A 27,324-nucleotide genomic window follows, 5' to 3' on the forward strand; every position below is an offset into this window, starting at 1 on the left:
CAACAGCGAGACCAGGAGATTCCACCCCCAGCCAATGGCGGGCCACCTCCCACTGCTGTGAATCATGTGGTGAGTTGTGTGGAAAACCCTGCCCTTTGTGTGTAGACAAGTCTGACATAGCTGTGATTTCACTGACAACATCCAGGATCACATATTAAAAGCTTGGTTGAAGATCTGAAAATCAGTCAGTGTCTATGGACATGTACCACCAATCATTGAATCACAGAAGGTGGCCATTTGGCCCATTGAGTCTGCACCAACCACAATCCCATCTAGCCCCTATCCCTGTAGTCCCACATATTTATCCTGCTAGTCCCCCTGACACTAAGGGTTAATTTAGCATGGCCAATCAACCTAACCCACACATCTTTACAGTGTGGGAGGAAACCAGAGCACCCGGAAGAAACGCATGCAGACAGGGGAGAATGTACAAACCCCACACAGACAGTGACCCGAGGCTGGAATTGAACCCAGATCCCTCTGTGAGTCAGCAGTGCTAATCACTGTGCCAATGTGCCACCCAACAGAGATAAACGGAGATATTTCTTGCTGATTCTGCAGATGGTGATCTGTGTCTGAGAAAATGAATGCTCTCTTGGAGCTGCTCCCCCTCTTACTCCTTGAATCAGTGAGATGGGACTAGGCCCACTGAGCTATAAATCATAAGTGAGATTGGTGCCTGTTCTTTGAGATCCCTATACATCTGATGTAATTGAACCCATCTCTCCACTGTCACCATGCTGCTCAGCTAAAAATGTGACAAAAATAATTAAATACCTTCAAAAAAACAGGAAATCAGGGTTGGGGTGGGGTGCGCTGGGGTGGGGGTTGGTGGTGGAAAGTTCTGGGTAGTTGCAGTTGGAGATAGAAACTCAAATAAAAATGAGAATTCCCTCAGGGATAGAAGCAATTATGGGGAGGAACTTGTTCTTGTATATTATTAAAGAACACCTAGCAAAATCAAAGTAAGTTGAGTTAGAGGCGGTGCTACATGAATGCATTTCTTCACTGATTTAAGCAGTCACAACTACTTCAATAAAACAACAAGCAAGATAGAGCAGATGCCAAGAAAGATGAAAAAAAACCCCAGAATTTTCCAGAAACACTCAGCACACATGTGGTTGCTGCTGCATTTCTAATCCATGCAGGTTTTGTGCACACGTATTCAAATAATGAGTCTGGACACTTCTATCTACCTCATAGAAACCTCGGACCAAGGCTTCAGTCTGCTGAACAACACCTCTTTCCACCCTCCACTTCACCATACGCTCAATGTATTCCTTCTTGTTTTTCTCTGAAACTTGAATATTGGCCCCGCCTGTCTTGAGTTCTCGTTCTGTAACCTAGGAGAAGCAAAGTTATTACTTGAAGAAAGCAGGGCAATGATGAAAAAAATCAAGGTTGTTTGATTTTCAATAACCACCAAAAAGCTTGACTGCATTTTTTATTATTCTGTACCACTAAGGATTTCTCTGTGTTTCTAATAAACAGAGTTTGTTTATTCTCTGTAGGGAATCAGTTGCCTTTTCTCTTTCAGTCTAGTTTTGTGATACATTGCAGGAGCTGAGGGTGACAGCTCTGTTAAGTCACCAGAAGGGGAGCATAGTCGGCTGAATTATCCTGGGGAGTGAATATTGTGGGCAGCTTTGCCACTGAACTAAAAACCTATGCAGAAATTGAATCAGACTGATGTTGGATTGTGCATCTTTATTTCTTGATTTGATTTATTATTGTCACATGTATTAGCATACAGCAAAAAGTATTGTTTCTTATGTGCTATACAGACAAAACATTGCTTGTGTGAAACCTGAAATATTTCAGATTACTGCCCAGCTTTCAGACAACACTGGTGGAGATAGATGTGTTCCACCAATTGTTCACTGGTATTCCAGAGACCCAAGGTGATTGAATCCCACCATGGCAGAAGGTGAAATGTGAATTCAATAACAATCTACAATTAAAAGTCGAATGATAACCATTGCTGAAACCATTGTCGACTGAAGGAAATCTGGTGTAATACATGTGACCCCAGACCAGGTTGCCTCTTCAAAACTCTCTGAAATGGGCAAGATGTTCAGTTCAAGGGCAAGTAGGTATGGACAGTAAGTATTGGCCCAGCCAGTAATGCCCACATCCCATGAATGAATTAAAAAAAGATGATGGTTAAGAAAACCAAGGACATTTGAGCGTATCATCCATAATGTGTGGAACTCACTTATGCTCAAAACTACACAATTTTTATAGAGTCATAGAAGTTTACAACATAAAAACAGGCTCTTCGGCCCAACTTATCCATGTCGCCCCTTTTTTAACCCCAAAACTCATCCCAATTGCCTGCGCTTGGCCCATATCCCTCTATATCCATCTTATTCATGTAACTGTCTAAATGCTTTTTAAAAGACAAAATTGGACCTGCCTCTACTACTACCTCTGGCAGCTTGTTTCAGACACTCACCACCCTCTGTATGAAAAGATTGCCCCTCTGGACCCTTTTGTATCTCTCCCCTCTCATCTTAAACCTATGCCCTCTAGTTTTAGACTCCCCTACCTTTGGGAAAATATATTGACTATTTAGCTGATCAATGCCCATCATTATTTTATAGATCTCTACAAAATTACCCCTCAGCCTCCTACGCTCCAGAGAAAAAAGTCCCAGTCTATCCAGCCTCTCCTTATAACTCAAGCCATCAAGTCCTGGTAGTATTCTAGTAAATCTTTTCTGTACCCTTTCTAGTATAATATTACCCTTAGTTTAGTTTGTTGGCCTAGATGTTTGGGTCTGACAGGCAACCTGTGATAATGCAAATGAAGAAAATATTTCCCTCATTTGTATGTCATCCCATTCCACGGCTAATGAAATTCAATTTGCATCACAAAATGGGCTGTGCAATCCAAAATTTGTGCTCAAATGCCTTGGTCCAAGGCCTAATTTCAAAGGACCCTCCAGCATTAATTGCAATACACAGTGAGTGGCTGTCAATCATCAGGGCCTAAGCAATTTTTTTATTCATTTGTAGGCCATGGGCGTTGCTGGCTGGGCCAACATTTATTGCCTATCCTTAGTTGCTCTTGAAACTGAGTGGTTTGTTAGGCTATTTCAGAGGGCAGTTGAGAGTCAACCACATTGCTGTGACTCTGGAGTCACATGTAGGCCAGAGCAGGTAAGGACAGCAGATTTCCTTCTCTAAAAGGCATTAGTGACCCAGTTGGGTCTTTCTGACAATCAACAATTTTCATGATCATCAGTAGACTTTTAACTCCAGATTTGTTTTCGAATTCACATTCTACTATCTGCTGTGGTAGGATTTGAACCCAGGTCCCCTGAGCATTAGCTGAGTTTCTGGGCTAATAATCTAGTGATAATACCACTAGGCCATCACCTCCCAAGGTTGAAGCTGACCTGCTGTTAGATCACTGGTGGCAAGAGAAGCAAGGCTGTACCGGGGTAGTGGTGGACAAAGCCGACAGTAAGTGTCTCACTTTCAGTTTTTCAATGTTAACTTTGTGTTTTGCCAACTAGGCTTGTTGCTGCTATAGGGGCAAATCACACAAACCTGCCCAAACACCTCCTCGTTTACTGTAAAGGTAAGGTCAAGAATATCAGTGATGTCATTGTCCTTCATCCATTGTAAACTCTGGTGGAATTCTTCATCCAGGTATTCCAGGTCACTCAGGTCACATGGTCTGAAAGAAAATAGCAAATAATTGAAATTAGTGAGCAGTGGGTTAACCAAACAATTTATCATTAAATTTTATCACTGTTTCAGAAATTTTGAGAAGTGCAAGATCGGATGCAGGGCAAGTGGTTAAAGCTAGCTAATACTTCTCTCAATTGTCTATCTATTCAAATATCACTCCCAAGTCCCTCTTAAACTCTTCCACACCATCCTGTCTCCACTGCCTGGGCAGCCTACATCCGTCATCAGCTGCTATGTAAAGTTGTTGGGTGGGATTTTGACACTTGACTCATCCTGAAATTGTAAAATCACTCCTGAGGTGAATGGACCTTCCCATTGTCTGCCTCTTGCCCACTCTGATTCCCATAATGAACAGGGCGGTAAAATTCCAGGCATTAAATCTAAACTGACTCTATTCTTCTCCTCTTTGAAGTTTGAATTATTGTCCACTGGTTTTTGAGTTAATAGCAATTTCAAACACATTGACCAGAATTTGTTAGTCTCGCACGCCCTGCTGCCAGTGAGAATGGAGCATTTGGCGCTCAGCCAAATCTCCATTCGCTGTGGTGGAACTAGAGAATTCCAGCCATGGGTGAGGTCGAATTCTGGCCATTATCAGATTTCAGTTGACTGTTGCCTTCAGTGTCTTGCATTCTTCAGCTTTCATTGAGCCTTCTCTTCTTCGTAGTAACAGTTCTAGGCGCTTCAACCTCTCCTCAAAGCTTGGGTGCCTTAAACCAGGCATCAAATTGGTTGTCCTTTTTCACAGTTCCTCCAAGTTTCAATTCTCTTGCTGCACCCTGCCGAGAAATGTACACTTTGCCCAAGGCTCAGCTACACCAGTACCTTGTCAGATTCACTAGCACTTTATGTTCTACCCCATTAGCTGTGTATCTCAGGCCCAGACAGTTTCGCTTATAGCAACTGCAACCTGAACCATGCAGAGCCATGTCTCTGGTTGTGCTGACTGGCTCATTGTAACAGTGGTGGCCACGACTGCCTGATTTGAAAGGCTACCCACCAACAACAATGCTTGGACTTTAACCATTCATTAGCCACCTTCCAAACTTCTCCAAATCTTTGTATTTGGCTTATTCTTCCCTATTGTTTGAATACAATTAACCCCCTCTCCCCACATTTTGTGTTACGCATAAACATTTATTTCAGCCTGCAGTTCTAAATCATTTCTTTACAATGTAAACACGATGGTTTCTGTGCTTATGGCAATCCTCTTGTGTCCTTTGCCATGTAGATGCTGCTTCATTTACAACAGCTGGCTAGTCTGATTTAGCCAATTTTCAACTCACTTCAGAAGCATGCCTCCTATGTAGCCCTTTTATGTTGTGAACTAATTAAATGTACATAAGAACATAAGAACATAAGAAATAGGAGCAGGAGTAGGCCATCTAGCCCTTCGAACCTGCCCCGCCATTCAATAAGATCATGGCTGATCTGGCGTGGCTCAGTTCCACATTCCCACCCTGTCCCCATAACCCTTAATCCCCTCTCTTATCAAAAACCCATCAACCCGCGTCTTAAAAATATTTAGCGAGGTAGCCTCCACCACTTCAATGGGCAGAGAATTCCAGAGATTCACCACCCTTTGAGTGAAGAAGTTCCTCCTCAACTCCGTTCTAAACTGCCCCCCCTTTATCAAGGCTGTGCCCCCTAGTCCTGCTGTCCTTTCTGAGCGGGAAGAGTCTCTCCACCTCTATCCTATCCATCCCATTCATCATCTTATACGTCTCAATGAGATCTCCCCTCATTCTTCTAAACTCTAACGAGTACGAGCCTAGTTTATTCAGCCTCTCCTCATAGCTCATATGTAAAGTACGATATCAAAATACTTGCTAAAATCTAAATCTCCTATGTTTGTTCTCATTGTCATCAAGGTCTTTCGCTTCTTTATAGAATTCCTGCATATTTATTAGGCAAGAAGGGCTGGTTTAGAAATGATGGACTAGATGACACTGTGTTTATCCTGTAAACAGTCACTGTTCTGTGCTTCATAAATCTATACTGACATTCTCTTAATGTGCCATACCCTAGGTGTTTTATTAACCATTCTATAGCACATGTTCTCATACTTTATCTACAATAAGTGTTAGGCTCATTGCTGTAATTTGCCACATTGCCCCATGCCCCCTTTTAAAGATTTATCTTATTTTACCTACGTTCCAAACTTCAAGCAGTAATTCCTTTTTTTTTAGTTTTCCGAAGTTTGTGGGAAGGACATTATAGATTGAATTGGTCCTTTCTTTAATTACTCTTACAAAAGTGCTTAGCCGCTTATTTTCCATAAATGGTTCAATCAATTCAACCTGTGGGCATTTAAACTATGTAGATTTGGGATAAAACAGATTAGATCCTCACTGTGTGCTGAGTTTAATGATCCCAACAAGGATAACAGTAGATACACTCCAATTGGAACAGTTGTCAGTCGGCTGTGGGGAAGGAAATTACTATGGTCTGTCTCCCGAACGCACTCCAACATTCCTTATGGGGAATAAGTGCCTAGCAATTGTGAACAAAATTATGCTTGGATGTGAGGGCCAGCACAGGTAAAAGTTTTGCCAGCCCTCACTGGCATAGTGTACTGTCAAGGTGACACTTACCAATCGGTGAGTTGCGAACTGGGATTTGTTCTACCCGACAATAGCATAAAACCCATCACATTTCAACCATTCTTCTGTTGCAAAGAGAAGCATACTGGATTCAGAACATTAAGTCTGTTTTTCTTTCCATAGATACTGCCAGACCTGCTGAGCTTTTCCAGTGCTTTCTGTTTTTATTACTGCAGAAACTGGGGTTGGTCTTCTTAGAAAACAGGAGGTGGAGAAGAGATTTGATAGAAGTGCTCAAAACTGTGAGGGATCTAAACAGGGTGGCTAGAGAGAAACTGTTTCCATTGGCGAGAGGGTTGAGAACCAGAGACACAGATTTGATGTGATTGGCAGAACACCCTAAGGTTAAGTGAGGAAAATATTTTCTAACTCAGCGAGTGTGCAGTGGAGTCACATTCAAACGTGGATTTCAAAATGGAATTGGTTAAGCACCTGAAGAGAAAATATTCAGAGGGAAAGGTCACAGAGTTGGGACCATCTAAATTGCACTTGCTGTTTACTAGCACGTACAAAACAGATGGAGTGGCCTCCTTCTGTGCTGCAACCATAGCTCAATCCGTTTTAAGTTTCAGTCACAAAGGTCATACAACCTGTTTCCAATTGTTAGAGAAAAACACATTTATCAATAAACTAACTTTCCACTGTTGCTAAACTGATGCACAAAATTGAAGAAAATTGTTTTTTAGGGTCTTAAATTCCTGTAATATTAGGCTGAAATGCCTTTATAATAAAGAGATTTTGAAATTAAATGGTTCATTTCCATCCCAAGGTAATTTGGATTTAAGTGCTAAAAATTAACAAAGAAGTTCCATTAAATATTGTTGAATCCTTGAAGGAATTCTCCAGAAACAGATCCTTTACTGACTTTATTTAATTTTTCTAAAGTGTTTCATAGTTGACATTTTCTTAAAAGGCATTACACTGGATTTGAAAGAGGAGAAGGGAAGACAATATTTAGACTGTCAGTAATGTTTATGTCACTTTGTTGTTGGGCAGTAGAACACATGTTACAAAAGGTATTTAAAAAAGATCCTTAAAAGATAATTTTGTGATAGAATTTGGGTAAGGTTAAATATACAAATCAAATTAATCATTTGAGGGTTGATCCAATTAGCTGAAGTCATGATAAATACACTGAACTTTGAGCTTTGAAATACCACATTCCATCAGTACTCTTAGATGCTGTTCAAACCAGGCTATCCTGTCACCGAAGGACCTTTGCTAATAATGCTCACACTTTCTTTGAATATCCAAAAGAATGGATCAGAACTTCTTGTGGGGTTGTACCCTAGAGCTACTCCAGCATGTGCTGGGGTGTCTCCCAGGAGTCCCCATCAAGGACTGCACAGCAATTGCCTGGGAAATTCAAACTTCTGATGGAGATTTACCCTGCATTGGAAACCAATTAAAATCAGAGATATTGGATGGCATCAGCTCTCTTAGCAGAATAGTTGTGCAGGAAAAGTTAGAAGGATTCAAACCACATCTAACTCCTGGGTTACTATATTACTGACTGCCTCCTCCCCCATCTTTCACTGGACCCTTCCGACTACTAATCCCCTCAACCTCCTCCAAACTCCTCACCACTCCTCAGCCCGCACCCTGACCCATCCTACCCAATTATCTTATATACTTCCCTTTTCCCTGGCTTCTCCAAGCGACATTTAAGCACAAAGGCCTTTAAATTTACTGCTTCATGGCAGTTGTTAAAAAAAAAAGGGGGGGGTGTGACCTCTCTTGCCCCAACATTACAACCCTGCATGAGAGGACACATGGACCATGTGCTGCACATCTCTCAGCATGTCTGGGATGGAGGTCCGGGCACTGAATGTGCAGATCCCAACCAAGGGAAGTACAAAAGGAGGGGATTGACAATCAGACATCTACTGCCACTCATTAGAAGTTCTGGTCTGTACTATAATTGAATAAATGCTGAAAATATTACATTTTTTGCGACTTGTTTAAAACCAACAGTAACATTCACTGTAATATTTGCAGCAGTTATGAATGGATGGAAGAAAAATAAAGAGACATTCTGCAACTGAAACTTCAATGCTCTTACTCTACCAGAGGATATGTGGTGAAGTTGGCTATAAATTCACCAATTCCCTCCTGTCCCATATGGTGGGGGCATGGACAATGGCCTAGTTGGTATTGGCTGCTGGCAGTTGCAAGGGCACGTCAGTGCAATCTCTGAGTTATGTCCTAGTTGAAGAACCTCACAGTAGCTCTCCTTGTATAAAACTGAACAGCAGATTGAGAGCTGGAAGTATTGCAGTATTGGCTGTGGACTGCATGCTGTGGAATCACAAAAATGGTACAGTATCTTTGATCTAGTTAGCCTGAGGAGATGAAAAGTTTACGATTCTAGCAGTCAGAAAGACTCATTCTTGAAAACGGAATGTTTATTAAAGAGCTGTGATTCTCATATGACTATACTGTCATCAAGGAAATCTGAACAAAGAACAAAGAAAATTACAGTACAGGAACAGGCCCTTCGGCTCTCCAAGCCTGCACTGACCGTGCTGCCTGACTTAACTAAAACCCCCTACCCTTCTGGGGACCATATCCCGCCATTCCCATCCTATTCATGTACTTGTCAAGATGTCCCTTAAAAGTCATTACTGCATCTGCTTCCACTACCTCCCCCAGCAGCAAGTTCCAGGCATCCACTACTCACTGTGTAAACAAAAAACTTGCTTTGTACATCTCCTTTATACCTTGTCCCTCGCACCTTAAACCTATGCCTCCTACTAATTGACTTTTCCATCCTGGGAAAAAGCTTCTGACTATCCACTCTGTCCATGCCTCTCATAATCTTGTAGACTTCTATCAGGACTCCTCTCAACCTCTGTTGTACTAGTGAGAACAAACCAAGTTTCTCCAACCTCTCTTCATCGCTAATGCCCTCCATACCAGGCAACATCTTGGTAAATCTTTTCTGTACCCTCTCCAAAGCCTCCACATCCTTCTGGTAGTCTGGTGACCAGAATTGAACACTATATTTCAACTGCGGCCTATCTAAGGTTCTACAAAGCTGCAACATGACTTGAAAATTTTAAACTCAATACCCTGACCGATGAAGGCAAGCATGCCGTATGCCTTCTTGACTACCTTCTCCACCTGCATTGCCACTTTCAGTGATCTGTGTTCCTGTACACCCAGATCCCTTTGCCTATCAATATTCCTAAGGGTTCTGCCATTGACTGTATATTTCCTATTTGTATTAGACCTTCAAAATGCATTACCTCACATTTGTCTGGATTAAACTCCATCTGCCATCTCTCCATCCAAGCCTCCAACTGATCTATATCCTGCTGTATCCTCTGATGGTCCTCATTGCTATCCGCAAATTCACCAACCTTTGTGTTGCCCGCAAACTTACTGAACAATCCAGTTACATTTTCCTCCAAATCATTTATATATATTACAAACAGCAAAGCTCCCAGCACTGATCCCTGAGGAATGCCACTTGTCACAGCCCTCCATTCAGACACACACCCTTCCACAGCTACCCTCTGACTTCTTTGACCGAGCCATCGTGCCAGCTCACCTCTGATCCCACATGACTTCACCTTCTACACCAATCTGCCATGAGGGACCTTGTCAAAGGCATTACTGAAGTCCGTGTAGACAACATCCACTGTCCTACCTTCATCAACCATCTTCGTCACTTCCTTGAAAAACTCGATCAAGTTCGTGAGACACGACCTCCCCTTCACAAAACCATGTTATCTCTCACTAATAGGCCCACTTATTTCCAAGTGGGAGTAAATCCTCTCTCGAAGAATCCTCTCCAATAATTTTCCTATCACAGATGTAAGGTTCACTGGCCTGTAATTACCTGGATTATTCTTGCTACCCTTATTAAACAAAGGAACAACATTGGCTATTCTCCAATCCTCTGGGACCTCCCCTGTAGCCAGTGAGGATACAAAGATTTCTCTCAAGGCCTCAGCAATTTCCTTCCTTGCCTCCTTTGCTTTGAAGTATATTCAGATATTTATTCTCAAGCAATATCTAAGCACTGTAATGGTACATAAATCTGTCGGTCATGTCAGTAGTTTGGAAGTGTTGTACACTTACAGCCTTAGCAGTGCCTTATAGAAGGGCCTGGTGAAGAAGGCATCTAATAGGTACTGGTGAATCAGAGCAAGACCCAGGATACGACCACTGAACCTGAACCTGAAAGGAAAAGAACATTTATAATGAGAATTGTAATGAGTTTCATAAATAACCTGTTGGTTCTGTGTACATGCAATTCTTTATTGTTGCTATAATTCCAAGCTTATTTTGCCCATAGGTTCTGCTCATCAAGATGAGGGATTGCTGGAGCTTGGAAATGGAATATGAATATCTGAGCAGCCATTGTCAGCATCAGTTGGCCTCGGATCAGATACAGCGTTGATGTGATGTTGATTAAAGGTTATTTTATTCTGCCATAAAAACGTGCCTCAATCGCAACTTCTGAAAAGCACCAATTTGATATTTGCCATCAGGCATCTCATGATTTTCCTGAGTGAAATTACATCAAATGCTAAGGGAGTTTTGTGATGTAGGTTAAGGCCACCAGCACTCATTTCATGTGGAGGTTCTTGTAGACAGAGGAGATGTATTGTGAATCTAATAGTGAGCACAAGAAATGGGAGCAGCAACACGCCTTGCAGTCCTTTGAACTTGCTATGCCTTCCAGTAGCAACACTGCTGACCTTGGGGCTGGGTGCAATTCTGGTTGGTGCAGACTCAATGGGCTGAATGGCCTCCTTCTGCACTGTGGAGATTCTATGATTCTATGTGTTTGGAAACTCAACTCAGGGACAAAATGACTCCCTAACATTTTCTCTATAAAATGTAATGAAGACAGATGAAAGTACAATGGTGATCCCACTACTTTGCCATATCTCTGAGGCATGTGAGCTCGGTGATCTGTTTCTATCCGCCTCTATGTCAGACAGAAATAATGCAGTTTACATTGTATAAATTCCTGGAACTTGGCAAGTTACAAGACAAATTGACAGAACTAGCTCCTTTGAATACTGCGTTATTTAAAAGAAAAATCTATCTGTTGGCTTTGAAGAATATTCTGGTAAATATATTAATTCTAGTACCCTGTGTGTCTTGTAGGATAAGGGTTAAAACTCCAATGAATGAATTCCATATGCTAAGTACATCATATAACAATGTACAATTTAAAATTAAAAAATGAAACTTGTCCATGTGAAAAGCTTCCCAACCAAAATATAAGAAAATAAATGGAACATATGCTGGGAGTAAATGATTCATGAAAAAAATACACAACTCCTGTCTGGATAAAGGGAGGAAAAAATAGCATTGAACTCAATGAAAACAGGAGCCACCAAAATAAACACGTGTTGCACAAAATGTATTAGCGTTTGGTTGTGTGAATGGTGAACACTGAAACAGTCTCCTTCAGCCAAATGGCTTGATTCCACGTTACAACTTCTGTGCATTTTAATGGACTATGCAAGTCTGTGTAAACACTGAGATGTATAATAACACCATCTATATCATTGAACTGGCCACCATCTATTAACTAGTCAATTTATGGGACATTGTTACAGCATCTGGCACATTGCAATGTCCTGTGTAGCGTTTTAGTAAGGACAGTGATACAGGATGGGTAAACTGAGCTTCCACAGTTTGTAATTCATCTGTATGATTCAGAGTTGCAGAATAGAATGTGCTGTAGTGATATTTATGAGGACAGAATCTGTGAAAGCATATTTTTGTTAAACTAATTACAATGTTAGAAAACTCAAAAACACTGGGGTTTGTTCATAACAGTGGAATGAACTACAACTGATCTTATAAAGTTGAAAGCAACTTATTGACAAACTTAATACTTTAACATGCCACATGTAAAAATCCATTCAATAAAATAGTCAGTCATAATTTTTACGCTATTATACAAAAGGGAAACCACATTATTAATGCAAGCTCTAAGACTGAACTTTTAACAGATAACCTTACAATGTTGAGGTCCTGGTGCTTTGCACGTTGGGAGCATCTAGTGGGAATTGGGTATCATTTTAATCAATGGAAAGCAGTAAGGAATGTGTAGCCAAATTCCAAAAATGTCCTCCAAGCCGGCAAAGTATTATACCATGGAGATTTTAAGGATTAGGACAAACTATGTTAATAGGGGGCTGCTGATGGAAACAGCTTCACAGAATCCTGCACTGCAGAAGGAGGCCGTTCGGCCCACCAAATCTGCACCAACCACAATCCCACCCAAGCCCGATCCTCATAACCCCAGGCATTTACCCTACTAGTCCCCCTGACACTAGAGCAATTTATCATGGCCAATTCACGTAACCCACGCATCTTTGGACTGTGGGAGGAAACCAGAGCAGCCAGAGGAAACCCATGGTTCATTTTCAGACTTCTGCCTTGTCCCTGAACTCCTCCTACCAGTCTGAAAGTTGAGGCTGGTCAGGGAGCAGCGCTTAAGTGGTAAAACATTGGCCCTTAAGCCCTTCAACTGATGAAAGGGCAGATGGAGGTTGGGGCAGGTTGAAACCTGGTGAGGAGACCACCTGAGAGATTTTATGCTCACCCCTGAACCCACCAGCAGGGGAAGATAAACTTCTGCCCAGATAGTCAATGACAAGTTCTCACTTTTATTGCAAGATTTTTAGTCATTTTCTGAAATGTTCAAAGTGTGCACTCAGTGAAGGATCTTATTTATAAGCTGGAAGGCGTGCCTCCCTCTGACTCATGTTTGTGTGCACGGTAAAGTGGATTACGCCACTAATTTCGAACAATGTTTACTGTACTTCCAGTTCATGAAATAGTCTCAAAGCTTTTCCCAAAAAAATCTGGCAGGTGTATTTTCTCATATTTGTACTGTTCTGACCTCCTGTGATCCCTTTCCACAAATACAGCACTGCACAGTTTCACCAGTTTCATGAACCTGTCTGCCTTTTACTGCAATGGCACGGCTTATTATTCATCACCATTCTCAGTTCCCTGCCCCTGAATTATGTATTCAAGATGTGGATATGCCAGCGTTATGTATTCAACCCATGTGAAGTAATCACGGACGTATCTACAGGAAAGGGACACAAGAATGTTTTGACATCATGACTAATGATAATGATTGCAACACCGCATATTAATCTTTTTAATTTCTTGGGGCACGGCCAAATGAGGTACATGACTTTCGTAATTTGAAATGATGTCTAAGTTCCAGGATGTGGATCATGAGGCCAAGGACATGTTTTATGAGGCTGTACACGAAAGAAGCTTCAAAACAGAAAGGAGAGGAATGAAAGCAGATGTTTCAGGGTTCCACCAATGGAGCTTCAGAGGTATTGATCCCTCTCATTGCTGTGTGTCTGATCCACAGCACATTCATTTCTTCAGAAGGACATGGAGATAATCCAACACTGGAGGAAGGGGTAGGATTCTATGGATTCAAAGACTGAAGTGAAAGTAGTGGTTACTGTGGACAAAAGAAAACACCAAGTGACAAGGTATGGATTAGAAAAAAAATGATTACACAACACACAACAACAGAACGAATAGTAGTGGGTCAGCATGTCCTTCAGGCTTGCCTTGCCATTCGATACAATCATGGCTGACCTATGCTGGCCTCAGTTTCTTTTCGGTGTCATTTCCCCATAACCCTCTACTCCTTGATCTATCAAATATTTATCCACCTCCACTTTAAGTACTTGTAATGATCCAGCCTCCACTGGATTCCAGAGATTACCACCCTCTGCTAGATTTCAATGCATCTCAGTTTTAAATGTCTATATCTATGTCATGCAATGTCTACATTTTGGGAAGTTTGGGTGAACCAGAAGAATCATTTTACAGGACAATATAAACATGGTGGCACGGTGGTTAGCACTGCTGTCTCATATCTCAAGAGACCTGGATAACTGTCATCACAGACTTTGCATGTTCTTCTCATGTCTGCATGGGTTTCCTTTTGGTGCTCTGGTTTCCTCCCACAGTCCAAAAATGCACAGGTTAGATGGATTAGCTGTGGTAAATTTCACCTTAGTGTCCAAAGATTTGTAGATTAGGTGGATTAGCCATGGTAAGTGCACGGGATTATGGGGTAAAGTGGAGGTGGACTTGGGTGAGATGCTCTTTCAGAGAGTTGGCGCAGACTCGATGGGCCAAATGGCCCCCTTCCACATTGTAGGGATTCGATGAACAGCATTTAACAGAAACCTGGGGGCAATTCTCCCATCACGACCCACAAATTTTCTGGCGGGTCTGGTCTGGAGAATCGCATGTCGGTCATTTTGTGGGATTTGTGCATGCACTCCCAACACATGCGCATCTTCCAGAGTCAGGGAACAGTCACAGTTGGGACTGCACTGGAAACCAGCAGGAAAAGAGATATGTAATTTAAATCTGTTTTTAATGTATTTTAAATGAAATTTACATGTGATTGTTGGGCAGGGTTTAGAGTAGCCCCCCACGATCGGGGAACTAGCGAGAGACCTCGCCGGAGTGAAGGGAGTAAACGGGGTCCCACAGTCAGGGGAGGGGGGTGTGGGGTGGTGGGGGGTGTTGCCCCATAGGCATGGGCACCTTGGCGCTGCCCACTGGGCATTAGGGAATGCCAGGGGGGTGGGGCCTATTTTGGGCCGGGCTTAGGGGCAACTGGTAGGGTGTGGGGGGTCCCACTGCCACTCTGGGCTGGAGGGAGGCCAGCGACCTGGAGTGGGGGGGGGGCAATGCTCTACAGGACAGAGGGGGAGATCTGCCTTCCGTCCGGGGAGGTTGCCTCTGGGGGTGTCAGTGAAGGGTGGGCCTGCTGTGGTGGGGGGGGGTTAGTTGGAGGGTTGCCACAGTTGGGGGTGTGGGCTGGACATCGGGATGCTCTGGGATGGTTGGGGAGGTGGGGGGGTTGCGGGGTATGGTGAGGCGGAGGGAGGGGTGGTCAGGCCTGACTGCAATCGGGGATTGAGCTGGCCAGCAAACGGGGAGACTGACAGATCGGGACCAATGCGCACGCGCAGAGTTCCTGAGCTGTCAGACTCAGGTGTGAATAGGCCCTGCCCTCCACTCCCAGGTTTTAATGATATTCATGACTAGGAACTCTGCAGTGCACAGTGCGGAGATTCGGGTCTGGGGTTGCACTGAAAAAACATTTATGATCTAGACCTGATCCTGACAGTTCAGCATTTTTGGGAGAATTCCACCCCCTCCCCCTTCCCGGTTCCAAACTGGACAATAATAGCAAATAGTAAGTGGGGGGGTTGGGGGGGGGGCATCCTCTTCGTGAAGAATGTTAGTCAGCCCATAAGGGCGGAGTTATTGCTAGATCTGGTTAAGAGTAACTTAATAGGTCTAGTGTATGTGGGTGAGCAGTAACCACAATGTGATCAACTTTAGAAAGAGAACAAGGCAGTGCAGAAACGAGAACACAAAATTAGAATAGCGCAGATTTCAGAAAGATGACGTGGGAGCTATGGTGTGGTCGAAAGAGAAACTGGCTCATAAGATGGCAGAACAACAATGGTATGTTATGAAAAAAGAGATTGTTAATCTACAATATAAGTATGTTTCATGACAAAAGAAAGAAACTAATAGTTTAAGGGCTATTAATGGCTAATAACAGAAGTTAAGAATTCTAGTACATCAAAGAAAGAGGCATGTAAAGTTGCCAAAAATGTGGTAAGCCTGGGGAATGGGAATATTTAAACAGTCAGCAAAGGAGAACCAAGACTTGATAAAGAGAAAATAGAATATGAAAGGAAGCCAGTGAGGAACAAAGTTGTAAAAGCTTCCTTATACATGTAAAAAGGAACAGTAAGATAAAAGCAAAATGCTGTGGGTACTGGAATTGGAGAAAAGAGCAGTACTCCTTCAGGGTAGGCAGCTCTGATGATGGGTCATCTGGATTCGAAATGTTGGTTCTATTCTCTCTCCAAAGATGCTGCCAGACCTGAGATTTTCCAGTGTGTTCGGCTTTTGTATTTGTTTGTGAAACGGAACCCGTGAGGAAAGTTAAATGTGGTCCATTACAGGCAGAGAATGGAGAATTTGTAATAGGCAATAAGAAAACGAGAGCGAAATTAAACAGATGATTGTCTTCATGCAGGAAGACACAAAACAATCTTTCAGAAAATCAGGGAGCCAAGGGACTAATGAGATTGAGGATCTGAATTAAATTAATATTAGTAAAAAAGTAATACTCGAGAAATTAATGGGTTTGAGAGTTGATAAATCCCTGGACCTGACGAGCTACATCCCAGGATATTGCAAGAAGTTGTTGCTGTTCATCCATCGTCATCGATGAGGACCTCAACACCATTAGTCATTTTGAGGTTGGATGCGGTGTGTCCAAAGATGACTGATCAGGCCAATTTGGGCACGGAATGTCCTGGCACATATTGGACAGATTTGTGTAGACACCGTAGTTGTTGCGCTGGTGGGTCTGGACTTGCGCAGCTCACGCTTCAGTTGTGCTTCAGCAATACACCTTGCTTTGTAAGATTGACAACCTTTGTGGATGAGGTAGCGCCAGGTAAGGCGGTTTTGTGCCAGCGTTTCCCAGGTGGTCGTGTCAGTGTCAAGTGACTTCAGGAAGGCCTTGAGTGTGTCTTTGAAATGTTTCTTCTGCCCTCCATGCGAGCGTCTTCCAGCAGAGAGTTCCCCAAAAAGGAGCTGCTTGGTATGTGCTCATCTGACATACGGATGACATGACCTGCCCACCGGGTCTGTGCTCTCATCAGCAGTGTGGAGACTGATGGTAGACTTGCTGTAGAGAGAGCTTCAGTGTCTGGTACTTTGTCTTGCCATCTGATGAGTAATATTCCGTGAAGACAAGTCATGTGGAAATGATTGAGCTGTGTTCCATGCCTTCAATACACAGTCCACGTTTCACAGGCATACAGGAGGGTAGTGAGTATCGCGGCGCTGTAGGCCTTCAGTTTTGTTGCTGGGCTGATTCCTCGATGTTCCCATACAGTGGAGCACAGTCTACCGAAAGCAGAACTTGCCTTTGCTATCCTGCAGTTAACTTCTGTATCAATAGTCACTGCTTGGGAGAGGATGCTGTCAAGATAAGTGAACTGGCCCACTACCTGTGGTTTCTGCCCTTTGGGAAGAGATTGCGAGAAGTAACTGTGGAAGTAATGGATGCATTGGTGGTCATCTTCCAAAATTCTATTTGAATGGAATATTCACAGTGGCATAGTGCCAGGGACCTGGGTTTGATTCCTGTCTCCTGTGACTGTCTTATACATTCTCCCAGTTTCCTCCCACAGTCCAAAAATGTGCCGGTTAGGTGGATTGGCCATGTTAAAGATGTGTAGATCCAAGATGTGTAGTTTTGGGGGATTAGCCATGGTGAATGTGCGGGGTTATGGGGATATGGTTGGGGAGAGGGTCTGGGTAAGACACCCTGTCAGAGAGTCAGTGCAGTCTTGAAGGGCCGAATGGCTTTCTTCTTCACTGTAGGGTTGCTATGATGCTATAAATTCTGGAATGGTGCCTGCAGATTGGAAGGTCGCAAATGTAGCTCCACTATTTAAGAAAGGAGAGAGAGAAGCAGGGAACTACAGATCTGTCGGCTGATGTCAGTTGTAGGGAAAATGCTAGAATAGGACATAGAACATAGAACACTACAGCACAATCAGGCCCTTCGGCCCACAAGTTGCACCGATTACATCCATACCTACTAAGCCATAGACCTATCTATAACCCCCAATCCCATTAGATCCCATATACTCATCCAGAAGTCTTTTAAAAGACTCCAGCGAGTTCGCCTCTACCACCACCGATGGCAGCCGATTCCATTCACTCACCACCCTCTGAGTGAAAAACTTACCCCTAACATCTCCTCTGTACTTGCTTCCCTGTGTCCTCTCGTAGCGACCATTTCAGCCTGGGGAAATAGCCTCTGACAATCCACCCTATCTATTCCTCTCAACATCTTATAAACCTCTATCAGGTCGCCTCTCAACCTTTGTCTCTTCAGGGAGAAGAATCTCAGCTCCCTCAACCTGTCTTCATAAGACATGCCTCCCAATCCAGGCAACATCCTTGTAAATCTTCTCTGCACCCTTTCGATAGCTTCCACGTCCTTCCTATAGTGAGGCGACCAGAACTGCGCACAGTACTCCAAGTGAGGCCTGACAAGGGTCTTATAAAGTTGCAGCATTACCTCCCGACTCCTAAACTCAATCCCTCGATTAATTAAGAATCTATCCAAAAGATGTGACACTTAGAAAATACTGATTGAACAGAGGAGACATGGATTTATTAAATCCATGTTTGTTATTGAGGGAGTCCAAATCCAGTGGGAAGTGACAGCTGCCAGCCAGAAGAGTGAACAATGGTGATGGTGATGGTGGGGTACCCACCAGTCAGTGTCCTTCTCATCTTCCTGTATCCTGCAGGAAGAGAGAGGGACACCATTGGCCGATTTTAACTGTTCACTTGCATGATTTCTGCTTGATAAGCAAGATTATATCAGTCAATCTTCTACAAATGTGCACCAGAGGACTGGAGAGTTGATAATGCAGCGCTCTTTGTAAAACAAAAGACTGAGCTAATGACGTTAATTGTAGGCCACTTAGCTCACAGGCCACTTGTGAATAGGAAATTTTAGAGTCCCTAATGAATGATAATAGTACTAAATATATAGATGAAGACAAAGTAGTTTGAAATGGTGGGCCCTATTTTACCATTTTGATTCTAAGTGCTGGATGGACTTGAAACTGGGAATGTTTCAGATCTGACTTTTAGACCCGTTCTGAGGCAACCCCATACACACTCTGCCTGCAAAAATATCAGCGAGTCTGAATCGCACAGCTTATGAGCTTAACACACCCAAAATACTGCAGCTCCGATCAGACCCTTCAATGGCGCATGCACAGTGAAAAAACAGAAATGCTCCCCACCACACAGCTCCTGGGCCAAATAATGCCACCTCCTCCAGGTCCCCATAGACAGTGTCCCACCACCCACAACATAACTGACTCCCTTACTTCCCTACTCCACCACTATCCAAACTGATAGTGGCCCCCTACCTCCCTTCCCACCCAACCAATTGCTTGCAGAGTCTCAGTGGATCCCCTTTCCCCTCCACCAATTGCACGTAGAGTGGCAGCGGATCCCCCTTCCCCCTCATGAATCGCACACAGAGTGGCAGTGGATCCCCCTTCCCCCTCATGAATCGCATGCAGAGTGGCTGCAGACCCCCACTCCCCCCCACCAATTGCAAGCAGAGTGCCACCCAGGCCCCCACCAGAGAGCCATCTCACCTGCCACCCTTCTCCCCCACCAGAGATCCATCCGACCCGCTTCCCTCCCCCCAACCAGGCAGCCATCTGGCCCGCCTCCCTTCCCCCACCAGAGAGAGATATGATCCGCCTCCCTCCCCCCCACCAGAGAGCCATCTGACCCATCTCACTCCCCCCAACCAGACAGCCATCTGACCTGCCCCCCACCAGAGAGCCATCCGACTTGCCACCCTCCCCCCACCAAAGAACCACCTGATGTGCCTCCTCCCTACTCCTCCCTCCTGAACCACTGATCTGAGTCAGAGAGTCGCTGGAAACTCTGAACTTATCTCCTCAGAAGCTGGAGTGCCTGAATTGAACCTTTGCGGACTATGTCTGTTTCACTCTAAATCTGGATGGGCGAATGCGATGTTAAAGGAGTAAGTGCCAATAAGTTTGGGCGTGCAGCTCATTAATTTAAATGTATGCAAATGCACTTCAATTGATGTTGGGCCACCATTTTCAACCATTGGTAAAGAGGGAACGAGCGCAGAGGCGAGCGCGCATCGCGCAACTCGCCTCACGCACATCTTTACCATCTTTTTGCACCCAGAAACAGGCACAACTTGATAGTAAAATTGGGCCCAGTGAATGTTACGAGCTGAAAGACTACACTGTTTATCGTGCAAGGCCTTTATTGAACGAAAGGTGACTTGGCTTTCCCCAGCCCTGTTCCCTATGGCACAGGTCATGTGTGAAGGGACTAACCCCGAAAGCTTGTGAGTTTACTATCAAATAAATCGGTTGGACTTAAACCTGGTGTTATCAGACTTTTTACAGGTCATGTGACCATGGGAAGCCAGCTAGAACATGCAATAATAGCTGTATTTCAAAATGCAGTGAGGTAGAAATCTCAAAAGAGAAGACTATACAAGACAAAACCTCATATCACTCTTTTTGATGACAGCAGACATGGCAAACACTGTATATGTAGTATAGACTGATGTGAGCATCCTCTCAGAAGTTACTGCATGAGAGGGAACTAGAGAAGACTATGGGGTATGAAACTTGAGGAAGATAGCAAGATGGATTAAAAATTGGTCAGAAGGGAGTGAACATAAACTACTGCACCTAAGAAGAAGACTCCTTGTTTTGGGTAGACAAAAATCAGGTTGACAACTTTTGCTTAGAGGGTTTTTGAGTTGCTTGTAGCGATCCTTTTAAGTGTCTCTAATCTGGCTGCTCACCACTCAATTAAAACCTTGATGTAAGTACATCACTGAGACTTGTTTTAGCTAGCAGAGCCAGTTGCCTATTTCAGGGCCCGTTTTAATATTAAGTTGGATGGGTTTTTAAGCTGTAGGTTTAAAAAAACAAAACAAATTGTCTGCCTACTCTCCAACTCAAATCGAAATTGGGGTGCAAACATAGAAAATGATTCCTGTTGCTTTTGTAAAGCTAGTGTCAGAGTTTTTAGAATTCTTTAAGCATTTGTTATAGTTTTCTGCACAGACTTCCTTAAGTGACCTATCCTTGAATTTAGCATCAGATAATGGGAGATTCAAAATTCTTGTCTCAATTCCAGTCTGACTAATCATTCACGCTTAGCTCCCCTTACTGATTAACATTTATCAGCCTTTTTGGCTAAATTACAGGATGAAGCTCTTCTACTGCCAATTCGGTAAAGAGGGGGAGGGACATATATTGAGTGGATCATATCAGTTGAATGCTTGATGAGTGCAGACTTAGTGAGTTGTTGGTCATGCTTAGATCATGAAGTAGACAGCTTCATAGGTGAGCTGTCATGTTTTTAACAGCTGCTAGAGAAGATCCTGGAAAAGAAGCCAGAGACGCCCATATCCCATGAATGAAAAAAAAACTCAAGGGCTAACCCCTTTAAAAGTAAATGAAAGTATAATATTGCTAAGTCCTTCAATGTGCTTCTCAATCTATATGTTATCTAGCTGCAATCTAATTGTAAGCTACTTTTAGAAAAGTGGCGTGGCTGCAAGCCATGTTCTAACAGTGGCCTTATTGTGCTGTCTGTACAGCTGTTTCCATGTTGGCAACAAAGAGTAGCTGTTGAACACATTTAAACACTCATATATGCGCTTGTGTTGAAGTGCGATTCTTTCAGCAACAAACTGTTAGAGGGAAACCATCTCAGTAAGTCTACAGTAGGACCCTAGTCAAGCTAGACAAGCAAAAATACTTTATGTGCACAGCATGGATTCCATGCCTCTCCAACATGTTGTTGACACACATGTCTTTGTCTGAGACATTGAACTATAATTTTTTGTATCCTTTTAACAAAGGAAGAAAAATAAAACCAACAAAATTAACACACACAAACACACGTAAAAGACACTGTGATATTATTTTTCCTACTTAAGCACAGTCGCAATTCAAGTCATATTTTGCATTTGCTTCCTAAATTATTACTGTCCTGCATTTCATTCCCAGTGTGTCAATTCTGGTTGACTATAGCACTTCACAAAAGTATTTCAGATATCCATCATATTATTGGTGTGAAATGTCATGCCAGTATGATCTACAAACATGAAAACTGCTCTGAAGAATGAGAATTAAACATTATTCAATGATCTGGAGTTGGTGGAGTGTGGGAACTCAGGACGATCTTTTCCTGGATTAGGTAGGCTGAAACCAATTATTTTTGACATTTCCACTGCCACCCTGATGAGATCAGCCTATTCACCATACACCAGGATTTTGGTTCAAACACCCCATGGTCTCTATGACTCAGTATTACACACTCAGCACATCTACTGTTGGGGTGTGAACATAACGTATGTTGCAATTAATGAAACCGGAAGTTACAACAGGAGATTTATAATTCATAAATAGGGAACTGTGCCATCACTGATTGTCATGTGTATAAAATATAAATGATTGCCACCATCAGAATATTTATCAAAGAGTTCATCATTATGTCCAAACACATTATCCTAGTGATATTCATTAGTTTAAGTTTATTTATTATTGTCACAAGTAGGCTTGTGCAATGAATGATAAAATCCCTACAGTGCAGGAGGCCATTCAGCCCATCGAATCTGAACTGACCACAATCCCACCCAGCCCTGTTCTAGTAACCTCACACATTTATCCTTCTAATGCCCCTGTCACTAAGGTCAATTTATCATGGTCAATCAACGTAACTCACACAGCTTTGGAAGTTACTGTGAAAAACCCATGCAGACATGGGCAGAACGTGCAGGCTCCGCACAGACAGTGACCCAAACTGGGAATCAATCCCAGGTCCTTGGTGCTGTGAGGCAGCAGAGCTAACCACTGTGCCACTTGATAATGTCATGTGTAGCACTTCCACAACAAAATAAATCTTTTCTACTTCTCCTTTAAAAAACATTATCAGATTTATCAAATATTTATAATAAGATGTTTTAGTCCCATTAGTGGAAAATTAAGTTACCTCCTTGCACCTGCCTCACAGAACAACACCATTTTTCAATTGTCAACAAGAGAGTTTTGAATACAATACAGCCCTCGTCATCCGACAGGCTCTACTATTGCCCTGACATTATTGCAAACCACTGGGAATTTATTACCAGATACTATTTTACTCCAGATAACATTTCATAAAAATTCAAATGTGTATGGAAAAGTCTTGAAATGATCCAATTGAGAATGTTAGTTGCTACATCTCTTTAACCCCAATGTGGCCTTTGACAGGGTCAATAATCACACCCTCCTTCACTATCCAGGTCAGTGGGGTTGTTCTTGTTCGGTTTCAATCTATCATATTCAACTGGGACCAGAACATCTCCAGTGAGGGCTTCACTTCCTGGTTCCATGTCACTATCTCTGGAATTTCCTCAAAGATTTATCCTTTAATCTCTCCTATTCCTTATCTACATGTGGCCTCGAGGCAACACTTATTTTAACATGTGTTTCTATTTTTAATTTGATAGATAAAAGAAGGGAAGAAGGGGTCGATCCATTGAATAAGTGCCTTCACAGCACTACCTATCCACCAGGATTGTCCCTTCTAATCCAAAATGCTACATAGTAAACCATCCACCACCAGATCTGCAATCTGTCCGAGGGAGATGCACCTCCCTTCTACCAAACAACATCTTCTGATGGCCAGTTCTCCTTCCCACTACACAATTTCTTGCCTCTCCACCCCTATGAGGCTTCCCAGACTGTAATCTCTGCTTGTCTCTCCCTACCTGCTCCTTCACTTTCTCCTTCTGATGGAAGCTTTCCCATCCGACAGGCAACAGCTTGTCAAACATGCTGGCAGTTGGGCAAGAATCCTGCAGAAAATATTTAAATGATGATACTTCTTGCCATACGTAACTGTATCCAACAGCAGTATACCTTGTAAATAGTGGGGCCATGGTACTGTCAGGTACTGCTTGTACGTTGGTAAGACACAGCTCTACCTCTTGACCACTTCCTTCAATCTCTCCACTGTGTTTATGTTAAAAGTTAAAGTTTATTTATTAGTCATAAGTGAGGCTTACATTAACACTGTAACGAAGTCACTGTGAAATTCCCCTAGTCACCACATTCCGGCACCTGGTCAGGTCAATGCACCCAACCAGCACAGCTTTCAGAATGTGGGAGAAAACCGGAACACCCGGAGGAAACCCACACAGACACAGGGTGCTATTTTAACATTTTGATTCTAAGAGCTGGGCGGACTTAAAACTGCGAGTATTTCAGACCTAACTTTTAGACTCATTCTCAGGCAGTTCTCAAAGACACTCTGCCTGAAAAAATATCAGTGATTCTGAATTACGCTGCAGAAGCCTATAGGCAGTGTTTAACGCACCCAAAATACTGCAGTTCCAACTGGTGCTACCAAATGCGCATGCGCAGAAAAAAATGATAGAATGTGGCTCTATGCCACATCCTTCCCGGGCTGGATAATGCCTCCCCCTTGCCCCCACAGACACTGCCCCACCCTCCAACATTACTGACCCCCTTATCCACTACCCAGACTGATCACGAGCTCCTCCCCCTTTACCCCCACTGATCTCAGGCAAAGTGGCAGCAGACCCTCTCATCCCCCCCACTGACCTCAGGCAGTGTGGCAACAGACCCCCCCATTCCCCCCACTGATCTCAGGCAGAGTAGCAGCGGACCCCCCTTTTCCCCCCACTGTTCTCAGGCAGTGTGGCAGGGAACACCCCCCCCCCCCATCCCCCCCCACTGTTCTCAGGCAGAGTGGCAGGGACCCCCTCCTTCTCCTCTGTTGGATGCTTGGCATTTATTTCCTCACTAACTGCAGCATCCGAATCAGACTTTTTTGCAGTATGTCTGTTTTGCACTGATGTTGGACAGGTAAATACGATGGTAAAGGGGGAAGTGCCGGTAGGGTTGGATGTACAGCCCATTAAATCAATTTATGTGTAGGCAATTTAAATGGCCATCGTGCCTGTTTCGGGCACAGTCCTGATTGTAGTCATTTTTGGACCTTGGTAAAGGGGGAACCAGTGTGGAAGCAGGCGCGAATCATGCTACTCGCCTCATGCCCATCATTACCAAGTTTCCGTGCCTGAAAACATGTGCAACGTGATGGTAAAATCGGGTCCGGAGAGAATGTGTGAACTCCACACAAAGAGTGACCCAAGACGGGAATTGAACCCGGGTCTCTGGCGCTGTGAAGCAGCAGTGCTAACCACTGTGCTACTGTGCTACCTTGTCATGTTGTTTATGTAATATAAAAACAGAAAGTTCTGGAAATACTCAGCAGGTCCAGCAGTACCTATGGAGAGATAAACAAAGTTAACGCTTTGAGTCAAATATGTCCCCTTAGAACTGTAGTTTGATTCTGAAGAGTCATATTTGATTCAAAATGTTAGCTCTATTGCTATCCAGAGATGCTGCCAGACTGGCTGAGTATTTTGAGCATTTTCTGTTCTTATTTCTGATTTCTAGCATCCACAGTGTTTTGCTTTTGTTAAGTTGCTTGCCTGACATTCCATTGTGGAAAATTTCCTCCAGTTAGACATTAAGTCAATCTAAGCTGTTGTCTTCAGCTACACCCTGCCACAAACTCTCTTCTCTTGCCATCAGTTTTTTCTCTCTCTCCAGCCTCTGTCTCAGGTTGAAGCCAACTGTTCACAACCTCAGCTATTTGACCTCAAGCCAAGCCTCTCATTCCATAACCTCTCCATTACACAGGCTGATTACTTCCACCTCTGTCACATCAACCATCCCTTTATTAAAGCTGTACAGAAAACTGACATGACAAGGAAAATGTAGAGCATACAAACTGAAATAGGTAACACTTCCTGGCAGGAACGTTTCTAAGCTCTGTGTAGGAGGTTTCTCTGGCACATTTGCCACTAGTGCCTTTGCCATTAACACGCCACAGCGCCGATCTGAAAATCTGGTTTATTCTTGGTGAGTTGGACAATGTTATTACCCACGCATTCCAACCACACCTTTCTTTGGCTTTGCTCTATTCGATGCTCTGTTGAAGGCCAGTCTGAAAAATAAAACCGGGGCTCAAGACTGAGGAAGAAGTCATTTAATGATTTCATATTATGCGGGAAACAACTCGATAAGAAGGAAAAATCTGCCACAAAGTTGGAAATAATAATTGAAAATGCTGGGAATAGGCAGCAGGCTGAGCAGGAGGAAAAAACGAAATTTACATTTTGAATGAAGCTCCTCCATCAGCACTGCCAGTTTGGAATATCTCAGTTGGCCAGCGTTTGCTTATTTTTTCAGATACCAATGTCTATTTCCACAACTTTCACCTTTCATTCTAATGTTGGATCGAATGTTCATATCTTTTGCATTTTCATTTCTGGAAAATTATCACACACGTGTGTCATTTCAAGTTATTGTCAGGAGAAACTGGATAATTGTAAATCAGGACTAGGCATGGATACAGCGATAATTTAGTCTGATGACTGGGTACAGATGGAGATGAGCTTTTTGGGAGGGAATGACCAGTAGAAACATAGTTTGGCTTTGCTCTATTTGATGCTCTGTTGAGGGCCAGTCTGAAAAATAAAACAGGAGCTCAAGACTGAGGAAGAAGTCATTTAATGATTTCATATTATGCGGGAAACAACTTGCTAAGAAGGAAAAATCTGCCACAAAGTTGGAAATAATAATTGAAAATACTGGGAATAGGCAGCAGGCTGAGCAGGAGGAAAAAACGAGATTTAGCGAGGCAGCAATCAAGGCCTTTTCTTTATATTGGTCACATCTAATATACCAAGGTCAGATCATTCTTCAAATTCCCAGGAAAATGTCTTGTTTATTTAAAGGAGACCTGTAATTATCTTAAAAGATCAGCTTAAATTCCCTGCCAGAGGACTATAATTTTTGACATCTGTCATCTATTTCTAAACATTCTGAAAACTTGAACTGTAAGGACTGGTATTCATTTCCTACTCCATTGAACAATTATTGGGTGGAGTGGTTGAAGCTTTTGTTTTCAGCTTCAAAATCAAAATCACAAAATGGACACACTGGGATGGCGCTAACAGCAGACACTTGACAAATTATGGTCAAGTGTTTACATTGAGTCTGAGGAGCTCCTTTCACCCTGTCTCTCTCTTTCTGAGTCTGATCTTGTGAGCTGTTATAGTTAAAGCACAATTTGCTGGACATGACTAATGGGATAGAGCTATTTTATTTTACTGTACTACATTCAGGGGTATAATCATCCAAGATTCTGTACACAGATAATAATACTTATGACATCTGCCACACAACAACACCATCTTGTTCACTGATTTACCTCCTTTCACAGCTGAAAAGCCTTTCATTCTTGTTGTTCTTCCTGCCTAATATTCATGAAAC

At 43.1% G+C, this 27,324-nt stretch overlaps 1 protein-coding gene across 3 annotated transcripts in view; it reads right to left on the reverse strand.

The window, feature by feature from the left end:
* LOC145356680 (E3 ubiquitin-protein ligase HECW1-like) overlaps window positions 1–27,324 on the reverse strand; it is a 434,978-nt gene that overhangs the window by 31,934 nt on the left and 375,720 nt on the right. For all 3 annotated transcript variants that reach the window (XM_080209562.1, XM_080209572.1, XM_080209579.1), the window contains 3 exons: window positions 10,388–10,486; window positions 3,555–3,684; window positions 1,197–1,343 (listed from right to left, as the gene is read on the reverse strand). In XM_080209562.1, the coding sequence (XP_080065688.1) occupies window positions 1,197–1,343; window positions 3,555–3,684; window positions 10,388–10,486 (376 nt within the window). The remainder of the gene's footprint in view (window positions 1–1,196; window positions 1,344–3,554; window positions 3,685–10,387; window positions 10,487–27,324) is intronic.

Source organism: Carcharhinus amblyrhynchos, chromosome 2, assembly GCF_965287045.1.
Source record: "Carcharhinus amblyrhynchos chromosome 2, sCarAmb.v2.hapA, whole genome shotgun sequence".
Classification (NCBI taxonomy): domain Eukaryota; kingdom Metazoa; phylum Chordata; class Chondrichthyes; order Carcharhiniformes; family Carcharhinidae; genus Carcharhinus; species Carcharhinus amblyrhynchos.